General features: G+C 36.7%; 2 protein-coding genes across 14 annotated transcripts in view; one reads left to right on the forward strand and one right to left on the reverse strand.

Moving 5' to 3' along the window:
• Positions 1–17,307, forward strand: part of GSDME (gasdermin E) — a 104,831-nt gene that overhangs the window by 85,706 nt on the left and 1,818 nt on the right. The window lies entirely within an intron of this gene.
• Positions 1–17,307, reverse strand: part of PALS2 (protein associated with LIN7 2, MAGUK p55 family member) — a 165,352-nt gene that overhangs the window by 6,652 nt on the left and 141,393 nt on the right. For all 13 annotated transcript variants that reach the window (XM_059885904.1, XM_010804340.4, XM_015469877.3 and 10 more), the window contains 3 exons: positions 15,654–15,815; positions 8,187–8,389; positions 7,103–7,231 (listed from right to left, as the gene is read on the reverse strand). In XM_059885904.1, coding sequence (XP_059741887.1) covers positions 7,103–7,231; positions 8,187–8,389; positions 15,654–15,815 — 494 coding nt within the window. The remainder of the gene's footprint in view (positions 1–7,102; positions 7,232–8,186; positions 8,390–15,653; positions 15,816–17,307) is intronic.

Consider the following 17,307-nt stretch of genomic DNA (forward strand, 5'->3'; position numbering starts at 1 on the left):
GACTATTGACAATAATCTTAGGGTGAAATCCAAAGTAATAAGGAATTATTGTAGGTCTCTAGCCTCCAGGTAGCACTAGTGGTAAAGAACCTGCCTGCCAATGTAGGAGATGCAAGAGATGCAGGTTTGATCCCTGTGTTGGGAAGATCTCCTGGAGGAGGGCATGACAACCCGCTCCAGTATTCATACTTGGAGAATCCCAGGGACAGAGAAGCCTGGTGGGCTATGGTCCATAGGGTCTCAAATAACAGGACATGACTGAAGCAACTTAGCACAGCACAGCCCGACTACATCATTCTTCTCAAAATATTTTTACTTTATGGAGTCTGTAAATCATGGAACCCAAATTTCAGTGGCTGTTAAGCTCAATGCCAAATTTACTGCCTTTCTCTAAGAAAGAGAATCTCAGAAGAACAGTTTGAAGACTACATGCTCCCCACCCCCAACAACAACAACAACAACACACACACACACTTTAATTTGTTATATATTTCATTATTGTTTATATTTCATAAAATACTTCTAGTCATTCTGGAATATTTAGGGAGAATAAGTAAAGAACAGGTTTTTTCATGAGCAAGTAAAGCTTTTCATTAAACTGTTTTAAATTTCACAATACTTCTACAGGTTCTCCAAATATTCATTAAGTTCCTATTAAAATGTCTGTTTCATAATCCATGGATATAACAGTGAATAAGACGGAATGGGTTCTTACCATTTACTGGAGGAGACAAATAAGAGGGCAAATAAACAAAAACTTGCAAGTTGTAGTAAGTACTATGAAAGAAACCAACCAGGAACAAAGAATTTTAAGAGACCTACCTTAGACAGAGTGACTCTACATATGAATAAATGACATTTAACCTACCTAAATGACATTTCCAGTTGAGCTATTTCACATCCTGAAAGATAATGCTGTCAAAGTGCTGCACTCAATATGTCGGCAAATTTGGAAAACTCAGCAGTGGCCACAGGACTGGAAAAGGTCAGTTTTCATTCCAATCCCAAAGAAAGGCAATGCCAAAGAATGCTCAAACTACTGCACAATTGCACTCATCTGACACACTAGTAAAGTAATGCTCAAAATTCTCCAAAATTCTTCTTCAGCAATATGTGAACCGTTAACTTCCAGGTGTTCAAGCTGGTTTTAGAAAAGGCAGAGGAACCAGAGATCAAATTGCAAACATCCGCTGGATCATCAAAAAAGCAAGAGAGTTCCAGAAAAACATCTATTTCTGCTTTATTGACTATGCCAAAACCTTTGACTGTGTGGATCATAATAAACTGTGGAAAATTCTGAAAGAGATGGGAATACTAGACCACCTGACCTGCCTCTTGAGAAACCTATATGCAGGTCAGGAAGCAACAGTTAGAACTGGACATAGAACAAGAGACTGGTTCCAAATAGGAAAAGGAGTACGTCAAGGCTGTGTATTGTCACCCTGCTTATTTAACTTCTATGCAGAGTAGAAGAGAAATGCTGGGCTGGAAGAAACACAAGCTGGAATCAAGATTGCCGGGAGAAATATCAATAACCTCAGATACGCAGATGACACCACCCTTATGGCAGAAAAGTGAAGAGGACTAAAAAGCTTCTTGATGAAAGTGAAAGAGGAGAGTGAAAAAGTTGGCTTAAAGCTCAACATTCAGAAAACTAAGATTATGGCATCTGGTCCCATCACTTCATGGGAAATAGATGGGGAAACAGTGGAAACAGTGTCAGACTTTATTTTTGGGGGCTCCAAAATCACTGCAGATGGTGATTGCAGCCATGAAATTAAAAGGCGCTTACTCCTTGGAAGAAAAGTTATGACCAACCTAGATAGCATATTCAAAAGCAGAGACATTACTTTGCCAACAAAGGTCTGTCTAGTCAAGGCTATGGTTTTTCCTGTGGTCATGTATGGATGTGAGAGTTGGACTGTGAAGAAAGCTGAGCGTTGAAGAATTGATGCTTTTGAACTGTGGTGTTGGAGAAGACTCTTGAGAGTCCCTTGGACTGTAGGAGATCCAACCAGTCCATTCTAAAGGAGATCAGTCCTGGGTGTTCATTGGAAGGACTGATGCTGAAGCTGAAACTCCAGTACTTTGGCCACCTTCTGCGAAGAGTTGACTCATTGGAAAAGACTCTGATGCTGGGAGGGATTGGGGGCAGGAGGAGAAGGCAATGACAGAGGATGAGATGGCTGGATGGCATCACCTACTCGATGGAAATGGGTTTGAGTAGACTCCGGGAGTTGGTGATGGACAGGGAGGTTTGGCGTGCTGCGATTCATGGGGTTGCAAAGAGTTGCACACGACTGAGTGACTGAACTGAACTGAAATGACATTTAAATTGAGAACTATAGTGGAGGAAAGAGCATTCCAGGCAGAGGAAACAGCAATGTAAAATCCAAGGGGAAAATGGATACTGAAAGATAAAAAGACCACCAAGATGGATGGAGGACAAGGGAGGATGGGGTAATAAGTTGAGACAGCACAGGCTAGGTCATGGAAGACCTAGATGCGATGGGAAGACATCTCTGGATTATGATGGAGGCAGAGAAGATGGAAATGACAGCAGAATAGACATATATTTTGGTGATAAAATTATCCAGTTTAGCTGATGGGCTGAATATGGAACGTGAGGAATATGAATGAATCAAAAATAGCTCGAGTTTCTAGCTTGAATAAATGGATAGTTGCAGAAGACGCAGAGTTGGGTGGGTGGGAGTGGGGGAAATATGATTTTGGGTGGGGGGTAAATAAAACATTCTACTTTGTACATGCTAAGTTTAAGGTGTCTATGAGACATCCAGGTGCAGCTGTAATGTTAAGTAGGTGAATGCTAGTGTAAATTGGAGCTCAGGTCTGGGTTATCAATATAATAGGAACATCAGCTTAATAATGGTAAATAAGTTAATGGATTTGGTGAAAACTCCTAAAGGAAAGTAAAATAGTGAAGTGGGTTCTCAAGTAAGCTTGAGGGATATTAGTACTTATATTTTAGTTAATATTTTCACTGAGATCTCTAAATCAGTTTGAAACAACTAAAATATCTTTGGGTTTCCCTGGTGGCTCAGATGGTAAAGAATCTGCCTGCAATGCAGAAGACCCAGGTTCGACACCTGGGTTGGGAAAATTCCCCTGGAGAAAGGAATGGCAACCCACTCCAGTATACTTTGCTGGAGCATACCATGAACAGAGGAGCCTTTTGTTATAGATGTATAAACAGGCCAACTTATAAACAAATCTTACCTAGTATAGTCATTAGCAATCTGTCCTATTAAAACACAAATCAATTCTATTTGACAATAATAATCCTGTGACAATTATCTAGTATACCATATAGATGGAAGAATAAAAACCTCTCTCTCTGTATGGCTATAGAATGATCTCCAGAATGTATTAGTAAGTGAAAAAGGCAGGCAGACTACTGTATGTAAGAAGCTACCTTTAATGTAAGAAATGGGGGCAGGAGGATACACATATTTATATTAAAAATTGTGAAAATAGCTACCTGTGTAGGTGGGAGGCTGGAGTACAGAGGACAGTAAAGCTAAATTTTGTTTGATTTAAAGATTTACTCTGGAACTATGAAAATGTATACAATTATATGACAAAATTAAATTCAAATAAAAAACAGTAATACCTAAAACTTAAAAGCAAAATAAAAAAGTGTTTCAAGTTGATGGCTTAAACACTGAATTATTTTAGTGACTTTAAAATAATATTCAAGGAATATATCATAATTTTTAAAAAAAGTTTTAAGTCTGAAACTTAAAACTTTTTAATAATCATATTGTTAATATTATGACTCAGGAATTACACATATAGTATGTGCTTATTTTATATATGTAAAGTCTGAAATTATGTTAATGTTATTAGGAATGAAGACTTTCAGCATAGGAGGAAAAAAACGATTTAAAAAAGTCAAAGAAGTTAAGTAAAAATGTAAAATCTGAGTTGAAACTATCAAATTGAACTAATGATGTCTATATTCCAAAAGGGGGAAATATGTTTCCTTTATCTGGTCACTAAGAAGATCTTGAAACAATGACCAGCTAAGTTGAATACACAATTCTAGCATCCATAGGAGGCCTAAATACTACTTCCCACTAGAAGGAACCAGGGCTTTTGGAAGGCTGGTTCCAGATCTGGGCCAAGAAATGTGTAAGGATAACCTGGAGCAGCTCGTACCAGGAAGCAAAGAATCATTGAAGGTTATTGGGGTTGTATTAAAAAGACTCAAGACAATAAGAGGAATAGGCTCCTCCTAGCTAAAGATGAGACAATTTACACATCAAAGAGTAATAACTGACTTAAGCACAGACAAGGGAGTATTTCAAGTGACTTTAATATATAGTGATTTGATTTGACTGATATACTTAGTGGGATAAACCCTAAAGATAAAAGAGACAGTTCACAAGAATCATACCTGGTAGCATTTGTACACTTATATTCAGACTGCTGTGTATTGTGAGATAAAGCAAATGAGCAATTATGTGCTACTCTTAACATTCCCAGTGTTTTTGAGAACTGGGATACTCAGCACAGGAGAATGGAGTTACCATATAAAAGAGGTTAAGTATAAACCCTGTAATCCTGAATTTGATGGGGAAGTGTCAGTATAAATTCATGATACAGTTTCCTTCAAACATACAAACAGAAAAGCATATATCCAAATGAGCTCTGTCTACCTAAAAGGTGCATACAGCTAGAAACAATCCTCAATCTTGGGACAATGTGCATCTTTAATATTATAGTCCTAAAATAAAATATCATTTACTCTAAAAGGAACCAGAGCTTTTTGGACAAATAGCTGACTCCTGGCTTGGAACAGAAAATGTACAAGATGAGCCTGGAACATCTGTCTTACAGCAGGGAAGCTATATGAGACCATTAAGCTCATGAAATAGATCTCAAGGGCCAACTTAAATAAGCCCCCGTTGGTCAAAAATGGGACAATTTGAACATCAATAAGAATAACAACTGCAATAAGAGTAAAATATATCAAGTTTAAATCCATGTGCTTGTGGATTTAAAAACTAAAAAACACAAACCTTATTTGGTCACCTGTGGAGTCTGTTATGGAACAAACCCATTATTCTGAAAACTGATCTATAAAGGGGAAGTATCAAGTATATTTTCTACTTTTCTGTATATACTCTACTTCAGAGTAATCTACTAGTTAATGAAAAAAAGTCATTACTTAGAAGAATTCTAGTTTATAAATGCAGAACGAATGACAAACTTGGAATACTACCACTTCACATCACAGTTCCTAAAAAAAAAAAAACACAAAAGATATCAGAAGAACTCTCCTGCCTCACAACTCAGACCACAAGTACGGAATAACAAAAGACACTGTGCATCTTTCGCATGTTAGCAATGGAACCCAGGGATTCCAGAGATAGTAAACGGTGAGCCCTATGATTATCCCAGGTTACACACCAGCTTGAAATAGCTTCCAGTCTGCAGCATAGGGAGGCGGAGCCCAGGAGGAGGCTACTGAACTCTCAGTTGTCAGCAGAGCTGACAGTCCAGGGAGAACAAGGCGGCAGGGGTTTGCAGGACAGATTACAGGATGGAACAGCAGCCTGGAGAGAGAACTCTGGAGACTTGCAAAAGACCCCCCTCCAGCATTCAGCTGAATACCAATCCTTGCACTTCACAACTACCCAGGATCACCAAAGAATCACCAGGAAGGATGAGAGCTATCGTTCTGAGCCAGAAACAATATCCATGCCCACAGGCAGGACAGAAAACCTCTTGAGGCACAGGTCATCTGAGAGAGCACTCAAATGGGTTTTGCCTCAGCACTCAAGAGTAATTGCTCCTAGAATGAGAACTGCTCTGGTTTTAAAGCAAGATGTGAAAGGAACAAACAATTTCCAAATAGCTGCATTTCCCAGGACAAAATTCACAATATTAGGTATCCAATTAATTACTAGGACTGCAAAGGTGCAAGAAAATAAGACTCACAATGAGGAGCAAAGTCATTAAATAATCCAGAACTGGTGCAAATGTTAGAATTTGAAGACATGAAAACATTTGTTATAACTATATTTCAGATATTCATAAAGCTCATTAGAGACATGGAGCAACCTGAAAAAGAACAAAGAAGACTAAAGCTACCTGATTTCAAGGCTAATCAGCTAAATTGTGGAAGAGGTAGAAGAAGGAGGGAGGGACTGTGAAGGGGCACAAGGAAACTTGTGGAGGTGATGGGCATGCCGTTTCTTTACTGTGATGGCCTCACAGGTGCATACATGAGCCCCACCTTATCAAGGTGTATACTTTCAACATATATCGTTTATTGTATATCAATTATACCTTGATTAAGCTGGGGTGGGGGAAAAAAGATTTAGAAGATATTAGGTAAATGCAATGTGTTAATCTTGTTTGGATCCTGATTTGAACAAACTAACTAAAAAAAATTATAAATACTGAGGAAATGCAAATACAGACTATATATTGATAATATTAAGAAGCTGCTCTTCCTAATGTTTGATGTGTTAATGGTTTCATGGTTACGTCCAAAACGTCTATCTTTAGACATAAATACTAAAGTATTTATGGTTGATGTGATATCAAAGATGTGCTCCAAAATAATTCAAGGTGAGGGAGGAAGTGAAGAGAGGTCTAATTGTAACAAAAATGGCCATGTGTTATTGAAGCTAAGTGGTGGGCACATGGGAGTTCATGTCTTCCCTCTTTTCTACATATTTAAAATTTTTCACAACATGAGAAAAAGAGAGGGAGAAATGAAAACATGTAACAACACCTAACTCTACCCATAGTAAACCTTATGAACATCTTGTATAGGCCCTGTTTCCACAGTAGTAAAAAGAGGGAATTAGATTAATATGTACATTTTAACACTGTTCCATTTCCTTTACACAGAGTAAACTTCTGTTTTAAAATGGAGTGGACGATGATTTTTAAGTAAAAGCAATACTGTTCTAAATCCTAACTACATCCAGGGAACATATTTTTATTCTGTGATACCTTATGTAATGTGTTTGTTTCATAAATATGAATAGATAGAATTAAACATGCCCAAAAGAAAAAGGAAAAACTTTAGGAGGAAAATAACACCGCTAGCCTGAACACTCCTCACCGTCAGAAGTTTGGTAGTGATACCAGCCTCCACTACGGCCTTGTGCATGGCACGTAGGGTATCCAGCTCTGGAGCAGCAATGAACACAACGTAGGGCATGAACTCGGATGTCCTCAGCACTTTCAGGGCCTGTGTAGAAGAAAGTTGCAAACCAATTTATATAGGATTAGAATCTGAATTATGTTACCCTAAATAATCAAAGTCCACCTGCCCTCTTCCTAAAGATAAAGGACATAGTCTAACATCTGCTCCCCATCCCCTCACCTCCCTTCTATCCTTCTGATTCCATATAGTGCTTTCCTAAAATGGTGATCCATTAATTTTGTTCTGATTTCAGTCTCACTACTCTTTGGTACCCCTGAACAAAAAAAAAGTATTAATGATCCCAAATCATTAAGAATGATATAAATGCTTTCTATGTTAATTGTAGAATTCTGTTAATATTGAAAAAGCAGAAATAATTTTAGTGTCCGTTAACTGGAGAGTGGTTATATAAATAATCATATATCTGTACTATGAAATATCATGCAGCAATCACAAAAAAAGCTCTATAGTACCTAACACGAAAAGATCTTCAAAAAATACTGCTTAATGAAAAAAGGCTAAAGAATCTGTATAGAATTTTTCCATTTATGTATATAAGAAACAACAAAAGTAGAAAACCCATTACATTTTCTAAATATATATATATTTTTATTTAAAGCATACTTAAAATGACAGCATGATATGCACCAAACTATTAATAATACAAATCTCTGAGTAGGGAAAGGGGATTGGGTTGAGTGTAGAATGGTGGGAAGGGGTCAGTAAAGGACACAGAATGAGAATGAAATGAATGGGATATGTGTGTGAATGTGTGGGGCTGTGTGTGTGCTGGGTGGGAAGGGGTGTGACTCAAGCATCTATTGCCATCCAAGTCTCTGCTGACTAATGGATTAGAGATTTAGTAAACTAGCTGTAGATGCATAATAAGGTTCTCTATCGCCACAGGTAATAGAGGAAAAGAGATATCCTCATAATCTGAAGACAAAAACTCCACAGGAACTAAAACTTAAAAAACAGCTTTGGAATTCATACAGCTTACTTGTGGGTTGACATCCAAAATGCAAGTTCTTCCAGTTTGGACAACTTCAAGAATAGAGTCGATCTTGGTTCCGTAGAGGTTTCCTTCATATTCCCCATGTTCCAAATACTTTCCAGCTTTAATATCAGCTTCCATCTCAGATCGTGACACAAATTTATATGCTTGGCCATCTTTTTCATCTTCCCTTGGTTTCCGTGAAGTAACTAAATAACACAGCATTGAGAATTTGTACAGAGACAATGCAATGTATTAAAATATAAACCAAAATGTACAGGGTAGCTTAAGACTTTTACATTTAGTGCAGGGGTTGACAAACCATAGCCTATGACCAAATCTTATTTTTGTAAATAAAGTTTATTTACAAAACCTGTTTGCTTCTTATTGTAAATAATAATACTTCTGTAAAAAAGTTTTACTGGCACACAGCTTTGCTCATTCATTTTATCACCCATGTTTTCATTCATTTTACAAAGGCAGAATAGCTGCTGCTGCTAAGTCGCTTCAGTCGTGTCTGACTCTGTGTGACCCCATAGACGGCAGCCCACTAGGTGCCTCTGTCCCTGGCATTCTCCAGGCAAGAATACTGGAGTGGGTTGCCATTTCCTTCTCAGAATAGCTGTGGTACAGACTAAACGGACGACAAAATCTAAAATAAAAAAGTTTACTGACCCTGATCCACAGAAATGTTTTAAGAGGTAGTCTCCAATATACAATTTACATCCAAAAAATATGCTTTATAAAGTTAGTTTGAAACTCGAAATATATTTTACCTAGAAGCAGAGCCCTAACTTGAAATTCCTAACTAAGGTAAGAGCAATAAGTGTGAAGTCAAGTCACTGTCACTCAGTCGAGTCGACTCTGCAACCCCATGGACTGTAGCCTACCAGGCTCCTCCCTCCATGGGATTCTCCAGGCAAGAGTACTGGAGTGGGTTGCCATTTCCTTCTTAAGTGTAAAGTATATTGCAAATGAGTGTCTTTTCTATCTGACCAATACTCCCTTTCTGTTAAGGAGTATTAATTTCTTTATACTTTAACACTGCCTAATTGCAAGTCCAATAAGTGAGCAAAGTTCTATTCTTAGTTGGTATTATCAATTTTCTGAAGTGTAGTTTTACCCACAAATTATCTGTCCTTTATTTCACCCTAGTACCACACCTTTCTTCTGGCTTCCTTCTACTTGACATTTCCAAATGTTAATTGTTTTGTTTTGCACCTCAGTGGTAGATCTAGCCACCTGGATGTTACTATGTTCTACTTTCTCTACTCTGACCTGAAGTATTCTTTCTGAGAGAATGAGAGAGAGATCAAGTCAAAGATCCTTTTATCTGGTATTTGAGAAACATACAACTCCTTTGCAACCTGGCTGTGCTAGGAACAGATAATTATCACCTTTCAAACTGTTGTAAAAATGCAGTTATGTACTCTCTGCCAACTTGCTAGAACTCCCTAGGAAGAAAGGTAATTTGTGTACGTGTGTGTGTATATTCAAGTTTAACCTTAATCTGAGTTTGGCTACATCAGATATATATAAAAAAAAATTCTACTTCTATTAGTCAAGTACTTACACAAGCAGAATATCTGAGGAAATCATTTACTATATGCAATTAAAGTTAGAAAGTAAACAGATGAAAAAGTGACAGTTAGTATTTGGACTATTTGTAACAACACACCAAGAAAACTTTTATAAGAACAAAACTTTAAGTTCAAGCTCAGTAACAAGGGTCTAATTGATAAATGAGATCATTATGTACGAGACAATTCCCTTTTTCCCCTGCTGTTTTCTGGCTCATCCCAGATTACTGTAGAGAGATTTATGAAGTCACTTAAAGAGCTTCAAGATGCCATAATGACTTTTCATGTTAAAAAATGTGTAATCTCTAAGGTTTCTGGAATTCTTTACCAAAAGTGGTATGATAAAATTTCAAAGGCAATTTTAAGTTCCCCAACTACACACATGCTAGGACTTGGCTTAGTATCTGTGAAGATAATTTTAGAAGAGTATGACTTTTGTGATGCACCACAGTGAAACCACACATAGAAATGTGCTGCTTGAAGTGGAACGTACAGACACACACACTGCCTCCACCACTACCTCTATCACGTGGAGAGAATCTCACATTATTGGGGAAATGTTTTTGGTTTACAAGTGAATTTTAACTAGAATACCATTCTCTAGTGGACACACACACACAATCTAAATTGCCACATAATTAAGTCTTTTTCCATTTTTAGAACAGAGAAATTAGATCAGGGTGACTTAACTACAGCTGATTCCTTAGACTTTTATGGTAACTAATAGATTGTTTAGCAAAATTCTAATCTTTAGCAGCTCTTCATATAGTGAGGAAATAAGCAACAAAGTAACATTTGTTAACTATTCCAAGACATAGTAAAGAGAAAACATAATTAATAAGGCAGTTTAGCCAAGAAGATGAATAATTTTTAATATTTTATTTTAGGATCATATAATACATAAAGAAAATGAAATCAACTTAATCTAACAGCAGTATTTACCTCCTTCCCTATGAGACCCTGCCATCCAGACCACGAGACAATGTATCACAAGTTAAGGAAACTTGTCACACTTAATATTTTTTTGTATGTGTTAATTCTGAAGCTTAATAAAAACTAGATGTTATATAAATGTGAATGATTTAAAAAAAAGTAAGACACACCAACATCATGTAACGAAATGAGAGTTGATGTATGGATATACATACATAATTCTATATAAAAATTCATATATGAATATTTACAGTTACTAAAAATCTGTTGAAAGGTAAAATAGTATATCTTTCTGTAAATTAATTTGGCATGAAGAAAGCAAGATGAAATAAATATATTTATACTTCTATGTATAAATCCCTCTCTACATATATATCCTTTGGTTTACTAATTTTACATCTGAGATTTACATATACACAGTTTAGTTACTTGTAACAAAAATGCCACCCAAATCATGCAAATGGACGATAACAGAGAGGGTTAAATAAAGCATGATATACTTATATACTAGAATATTAAGAAGCTAATATGATTAATTCTTAGGGTTTTTTAATCATGATAAAATATATATAACATAAAATTTATCATTTTAACCATTATTAAGTGTACAATTAATTGGCAGTAAGTACATTAACACTGTTGTGCAACCATTACCATTATTCATCTCCAGAATATTTTAATCATCCTATACAACAGAAACATAAAAAAGAATTACACTCACTATTTAATATTCTTAGAGATACAGCAGAGATAGTTCCCAGAAACAGATGGTGCTATGGGAAAAAAAAATTAAACAGGAAACAGAAAATAATCCTAAAATGAAAATTATGACTAGTTGTGATAAACACTGATGAGATAGAAGATAAAGAATTCAAGGTAATCTTTTAAAGAGTAGAATAAAAAGATAAAAGGCTAGACAATATGAAAAGTAAGAGACAAAAGAGATAAATCCAGGATGTTCAACATCTAGCTAATAGAAATTCTAGAAAAAGTCAAAACAGAAAACAGAGAGAAATCATCGAAGAAACATAATTCCCTAGAATGGAAGAGCATGAATTTCTAGTCTGAAGAGCCACAATCATCAGCACAAGGAATAAAAATAGATGCACACAAAGGCACATCATTATTATAAGATAATGAAAACCAACAAAATAAAAAGACTCTGAAGGAAAATCAGGTCATTTATGAAAGAACAAAAATTAAAATGATGTCCCAGACTTCTTAAAAGACCCTGATGCTGGGAAAGAATGAAAGCAGAAGGAGAAGAGGGCAACGGAGGATAAATTGATTATATGGTATCACTGATTCAATGGACATGAACTTGGGCAAATTCTGGGAGATGGTGAGGAGCAGGGAAGCCTGGTGTGCTGCAGTCCATGGGATCTCAAAGAGTTGGACATGACCTGGTGACTGAACAACAGACTTCTTAACCAAACTGGATTCAAGAGTAACATCTTTTCAGTATTAAAATTTAGACTTTCTATTCTCAATTAATCAAATACAGGGCAAAAAACATACAACTTCAAACACAAAGATCCAAAAATTAACATCCATACACCATTTCTTGTCAAGTTGCAAGTGATGTGCCGCAGCAAAACAATGCAATAAACCAAGAAAGAAAAAGAATGGGACCCAGGAGCCATAGCTTCAACTCAGGACAACAATAAAGGGAAACATCCTTATGCTAACGTGGGATAGACAGAGAGGAGTGTGTGTAGTCCTCACTGAAGCAGGAAGACTGAGGCTTGTGAGACTGAGGTCTCCAAGAAAAATGCGTGACTTACCGAATAAGCCAGTCTTTGTTTTAATACAAAACTATATGCATGAATTATGACAGAATTCATGCATATAGTTTTGTATTAAAACAAAGACTGGCCCAGATAATCACGATGGTGTGATCGATCACTCACCTAGAGCCAGACATCCTGGAACGTGAAGTCAAGTGGGCCTTAGAAAGCATCACTATGAACAAAGCTAGTGGAGGTGATGGAATTCCAGTTGAGCTATTCCAAATCCTGAAAGATGATGCTGTGAAAGTGCTGCACTCAATATGCCAGCAAATTTGGAAAACTCAGCAGTGGCCACAGGACTGGAAAAGGTCAGTTTTCATTCCAATCCCAAAGAAAGGCAATGCCAAAGAATGCTCAAACTACCGCACAGTTGCACTCATCTCACACGCTAGTAAAGTAATGCTCAAAATTCTCCAACCCAGGCTTCAGCAATATGTGAACCGTGAACTTCCTGACGTTCAAGCTGGTTTTAGAAAAGGCAGAGGAACCAGAGATCAAATTGCCAACATCCGCTGGATAGTGGAAAAAGCAAGAGAGTTCCAGAAAAACATCTATTTCTGCTTTACTGACTATGCCAAAACCTTTGACTGTGTGGATCATAATAAACTGTGGAAAATTCTGAAAGAGATGGGAATACCAGACCACCTGACCTGCCTCTTGAGAAATTTGTATGCATGTCAGGAAGCAACAATTAGAACTGGACATGGAACAACACACTGGTTCTAAATAGGAAAAGGAGTTCGTCAAGGCTGTATATTGTCACCCTGCTTATTTAACTTATATGCAGAGTACATCATGAGAAACGCTGGGCTGGAAGAAGCACAAGCTGGAATCAGGATTGCCGGGAGAAATATCAATAACCTCAGATATGCAGATGACACCACCCTTATGGCAGAAAGTAAAGAGGAACTCAAAAGCCTCTTGATGAAGGTGAAAGTGGAGAGTTAAAAAGTTGGCTTAAAGCTCAACATTCAGAAAACGAAGATCATGGCATCCGGTCCCATCACTTCATGGGAAATAGATGGGGAAACAGTGGAAACAGTGTCAGACTTTATTTTTCTGGGCTCCAAAGTCACTGCAGATGGTGACTGCAGCCATGAAATTAAAAGACGCTTACTCCTTGGAAGGAAAGTTATGACCAACCTAGACAGCATATTCAAAAGCAGAGACATTACTTTGCCAACAAAGGTTCGTCTAGTCAAGGCTATGGTTTTTCCAGTGGTCATGTATGGATGTGAGAGTTGGGACTGTGAAGAAGGCTGAGCGCTGAAGAATTGATGCTTTTGAACTGTGGTGTTGGAGAAGACTCTTGAGAGTCCCTTGGACTGCAAGAAGATCCAACTAGTCCATCCTGAAGGAGATCAGCCCTGGGATTTCTTTGGAAGGAATGATGCTAAAGCTGAAACTCCAGTACTTTGGCCACCTCATGCGAAGAGTTGACTCATTGGAAAAGACTCTGATGCTGGGAGGGATTAGGGGCAGGAGGAGAAGGGGACAACAGAGGATGAGATGGCTGGATGGCATCACTGACTCGATGGCCGTGAGTCTGGGTGAACTCTGGGAGTTGGTGATGGACAGGGAGGCCTGGCGTGCTGCGATTCATGGGGTTGCAAAGAGTCGGACACGACTGAGCGACTGAACTGAACTGAGAGCTATCTTTATATTGGGAGGACACTCAGGAAGACAGCAGATAAGGCCTACACTGGATAGAGCAAGAAACAGCAGAGTGAAGATATTATTAAAACATATGGAGGACTAACAGAAGAAATACCAGAAAGATTGAAAAGTGACTGTTTCTGGTAACTAGGTAGAAGAAGATGGGGTTATTTTTCATTATATATATATATATTTTTTTTTTAAAATTTAATTTTATTTTATTTTTAAACTTTACATAATTGTATTAGTTTTGCCAAATATCAAAATGAATCTGCCACCGGTATAAAATATGCTACATGCATTAATTTGATAAAAACAGAAAACAAAATACTTTAAAATACTCTGGTCACAGTGAGATTTTTATTTTGTTAACTATTTAACTAGGATTTGTCTGATTTACTGATTTACAGTGTATACAATGCAACTCAAGCCCTAAAGGGATTACAAACAACACCCCTAAGAATGCTAGCAACAGGATTACTCACTGAGAACTGAATGTCTAAGCATACTGGATGAAAGGACAGACACCCTAAAACTCACCTGAAAGAGATGGAGTGATGTCAGGCTAAGACCTGACTTGGAAAGCTTAAAGGAATTAAAACATCTACAGAAATTCTATGTGAATCAAAACGGGGCTTGTCAGCAATGGAAGCACAGAAAGGGGAGTTACAAAGGCAAAACTGGCTTAGATTCAGGGAAGAGATAAGTTCCCATAAGTAAAGGCTCATGTATCTCCAAGATGAAGACATAAAGACACATGTATAGTAGTCCTTACACTAAGGCCTTCTAAGGCAGATATATCATTTAACTCCTTGCTTTAACTCCATTCTCATCAAGCATGCTTTTGACATTATTTAACTTTCCTTGTAAATGTATGAATGGAGAAAGAATGCAAAGATCATAAAATGAGTGTTTGGTTCACTTAATGCTTGTACTTCCCATCATGTATCTTATACATAAATAAATATGTGAACTTAATTAATCTTGCTTGCTCTGGAAGAAGAATCTCTTTTGATGTGCTATCAAAAAGCAGGCTCATGACCTTGAAGGAATGAGACCTATAAGCCAGAACACACAAATTCACAAAGGGACTGCGACATTGGGAGTGTTAGAGGATCCAGCATCTTTCCCCCTTTTCTTTGCAATAAAATAAGTGAAAAACACAACTTTTCAGATATATGTCAATCGTACAAGAATATACAAAGCTAATGTTAATTTTGCCACAACTCTTAATACCTGCATTTAATGAACATTACCGGATTGAAGAGTCTGGAGAAGTGACTGCCACCAGCCAGCAAGCTGACAGAGGCTACAGTGCTATCTCACTGCTATTTCAAGACAGCTGTAGAGTTGTCAAGCTTTCAGTATCATTTGCTCTTTCATTTCCATTGGCATAATTAGAAATTCCTTGGGAATAAAATAATAGTAATTCCTACCCCCCACCTCGGCCCCCCTGCCAACACACACATCCTTTCCTTCCAAATCAAATAGCAAAGGAAATGCAGAAGACTTACATGGCACTGTGGTTCCAAACCTAGTGGGATTTAACACTATGAACCTGTTTTTCAAGCTTCTTCGGCCCACACCTTGAGCTCCTATCAATACTAACGTCTTTCTCTGGAAGGGAGGCATTTTGGCTACCTCCTCGTATATCTGGATTTCATGACGATCGAATTCTAAATGTAAGGGTAATAGGAAAACATCATATTCAGTTCTGTAAACATCATATTCAGTTCTGTTCAGTGATGTTTTAGCTGTCTTGATAGTGAAGTATCACCTGAACAGTACTGACTTAGCGTAGATTTTTAAAAATAAATTTGGTAAAGTACAATAAATTATTTTGTATTCTGATTTAAACATCTGCTTCCATCCTTTTGCCTTAAAAATCTAACAAAGCTAAAAAAGTGTCCTTGCTTTATCCTTATAAGACAGACTATCCATTAAAACTTGTTTCTTCGCAATTCATCAGTAGAAATAATTAGTTAATATAATCAAATTGCAAATTAGTTTATGTAATCTATTCCACTAAAAAGTGCATATCAAATAGGAAGGATAGCTGTATACCTAGAGTAGCCACTTAACTAAGTTTCATAGAATGAGTACTCCTTCAGTGATATAAATGAATAAATACTGTGTGGCAACTTCTGCAAATATCAGTTTGATTAATAAAATGCATATAGGCAACGTAATAACATTTAAATATTAAGATTCTAAATTTATGTATAAAATAAAACGTTGATCCTAATCATTTTCAGTAGAAACACATTCCAAAATTACAATCAATGGGAAAATGAAAAACTTTCCATTTTGCAAGAAAGCTTTAAGTATATGTATTTAATGAAAAATAAAGCCAAAGAGAATTTGAAATATTATATTACCTATTATTATGGCTATGACTCTCAATCTACAATAATAACACTTCTTCCTTAGGTTATTATCTTAATAGCAACACTTTCTTTGCACAATTTCTCCACAGTAGGTTAAGGGAGAATCTATTTTCCCCTTATTATATTATTATTATTATTATTATTATTATTGCAATATGTCATTACATTATTTTCTTTACAGTGTGCTGTTTAGTTTATTACCAGCATAGAGGAAGATCTAAAGTCAAGAAAGCACTTTACAATGATCAGTTCTTTTGAGTCTTTGAATCAGAGTCTCTAGAGCCTTCTGATTCAAAGAGCTGCATGTCACTCTTAGCAGCCTCTACAACTGAAAAGAGTAACTGGTGGGTGTCATATTTATCTGTCTTTAAATCTAAAGAATTTAAGAAAGAATCCTATTAGATCAGGCTAAGATTTGTTTGGTCCAGTACTTTTCTCCAAAAGTATCATGGATAATGTTATGGTAGAATATGTTTGCCATTAATCATAACACTTTTAACATAGTCATAAAAAGGGATTTTGTTCTGCAGAAATAACACATAAGTTCCTGTCAAAGTTCTTAAAAAAACAGTTTCAATTGTCACATCGTTCCTTCATTAATACAAGCATAAATCTTAATGAATTCATTTTACTGTAAATTATGCTCATAAAATAAAGCACACTGGTGATAGTACAAGCATGTATATCAGGATTTAAATAATGCCTATATATTACTGCACTGAGTGTCCATATTGCAGTTCCTTGCAATCGGGTACTAATATGAATTCATTCATTTAAAATT

This window comes from Bos taurus, chromosome 4 (assembly GCF_002263795.3).
Source record: "Bos taurus isolate L1 Dominette 01449 registration number 42190680 breed Hereford chromosome 4, ARS-UCD2.0, whole genome shotgun sequence".
Lineage (NCBI taxonomy): Eukaryota > Metazoa > Chordata > Mammalia > Artiodactyla > Bovidae > Bos > Bos taurus.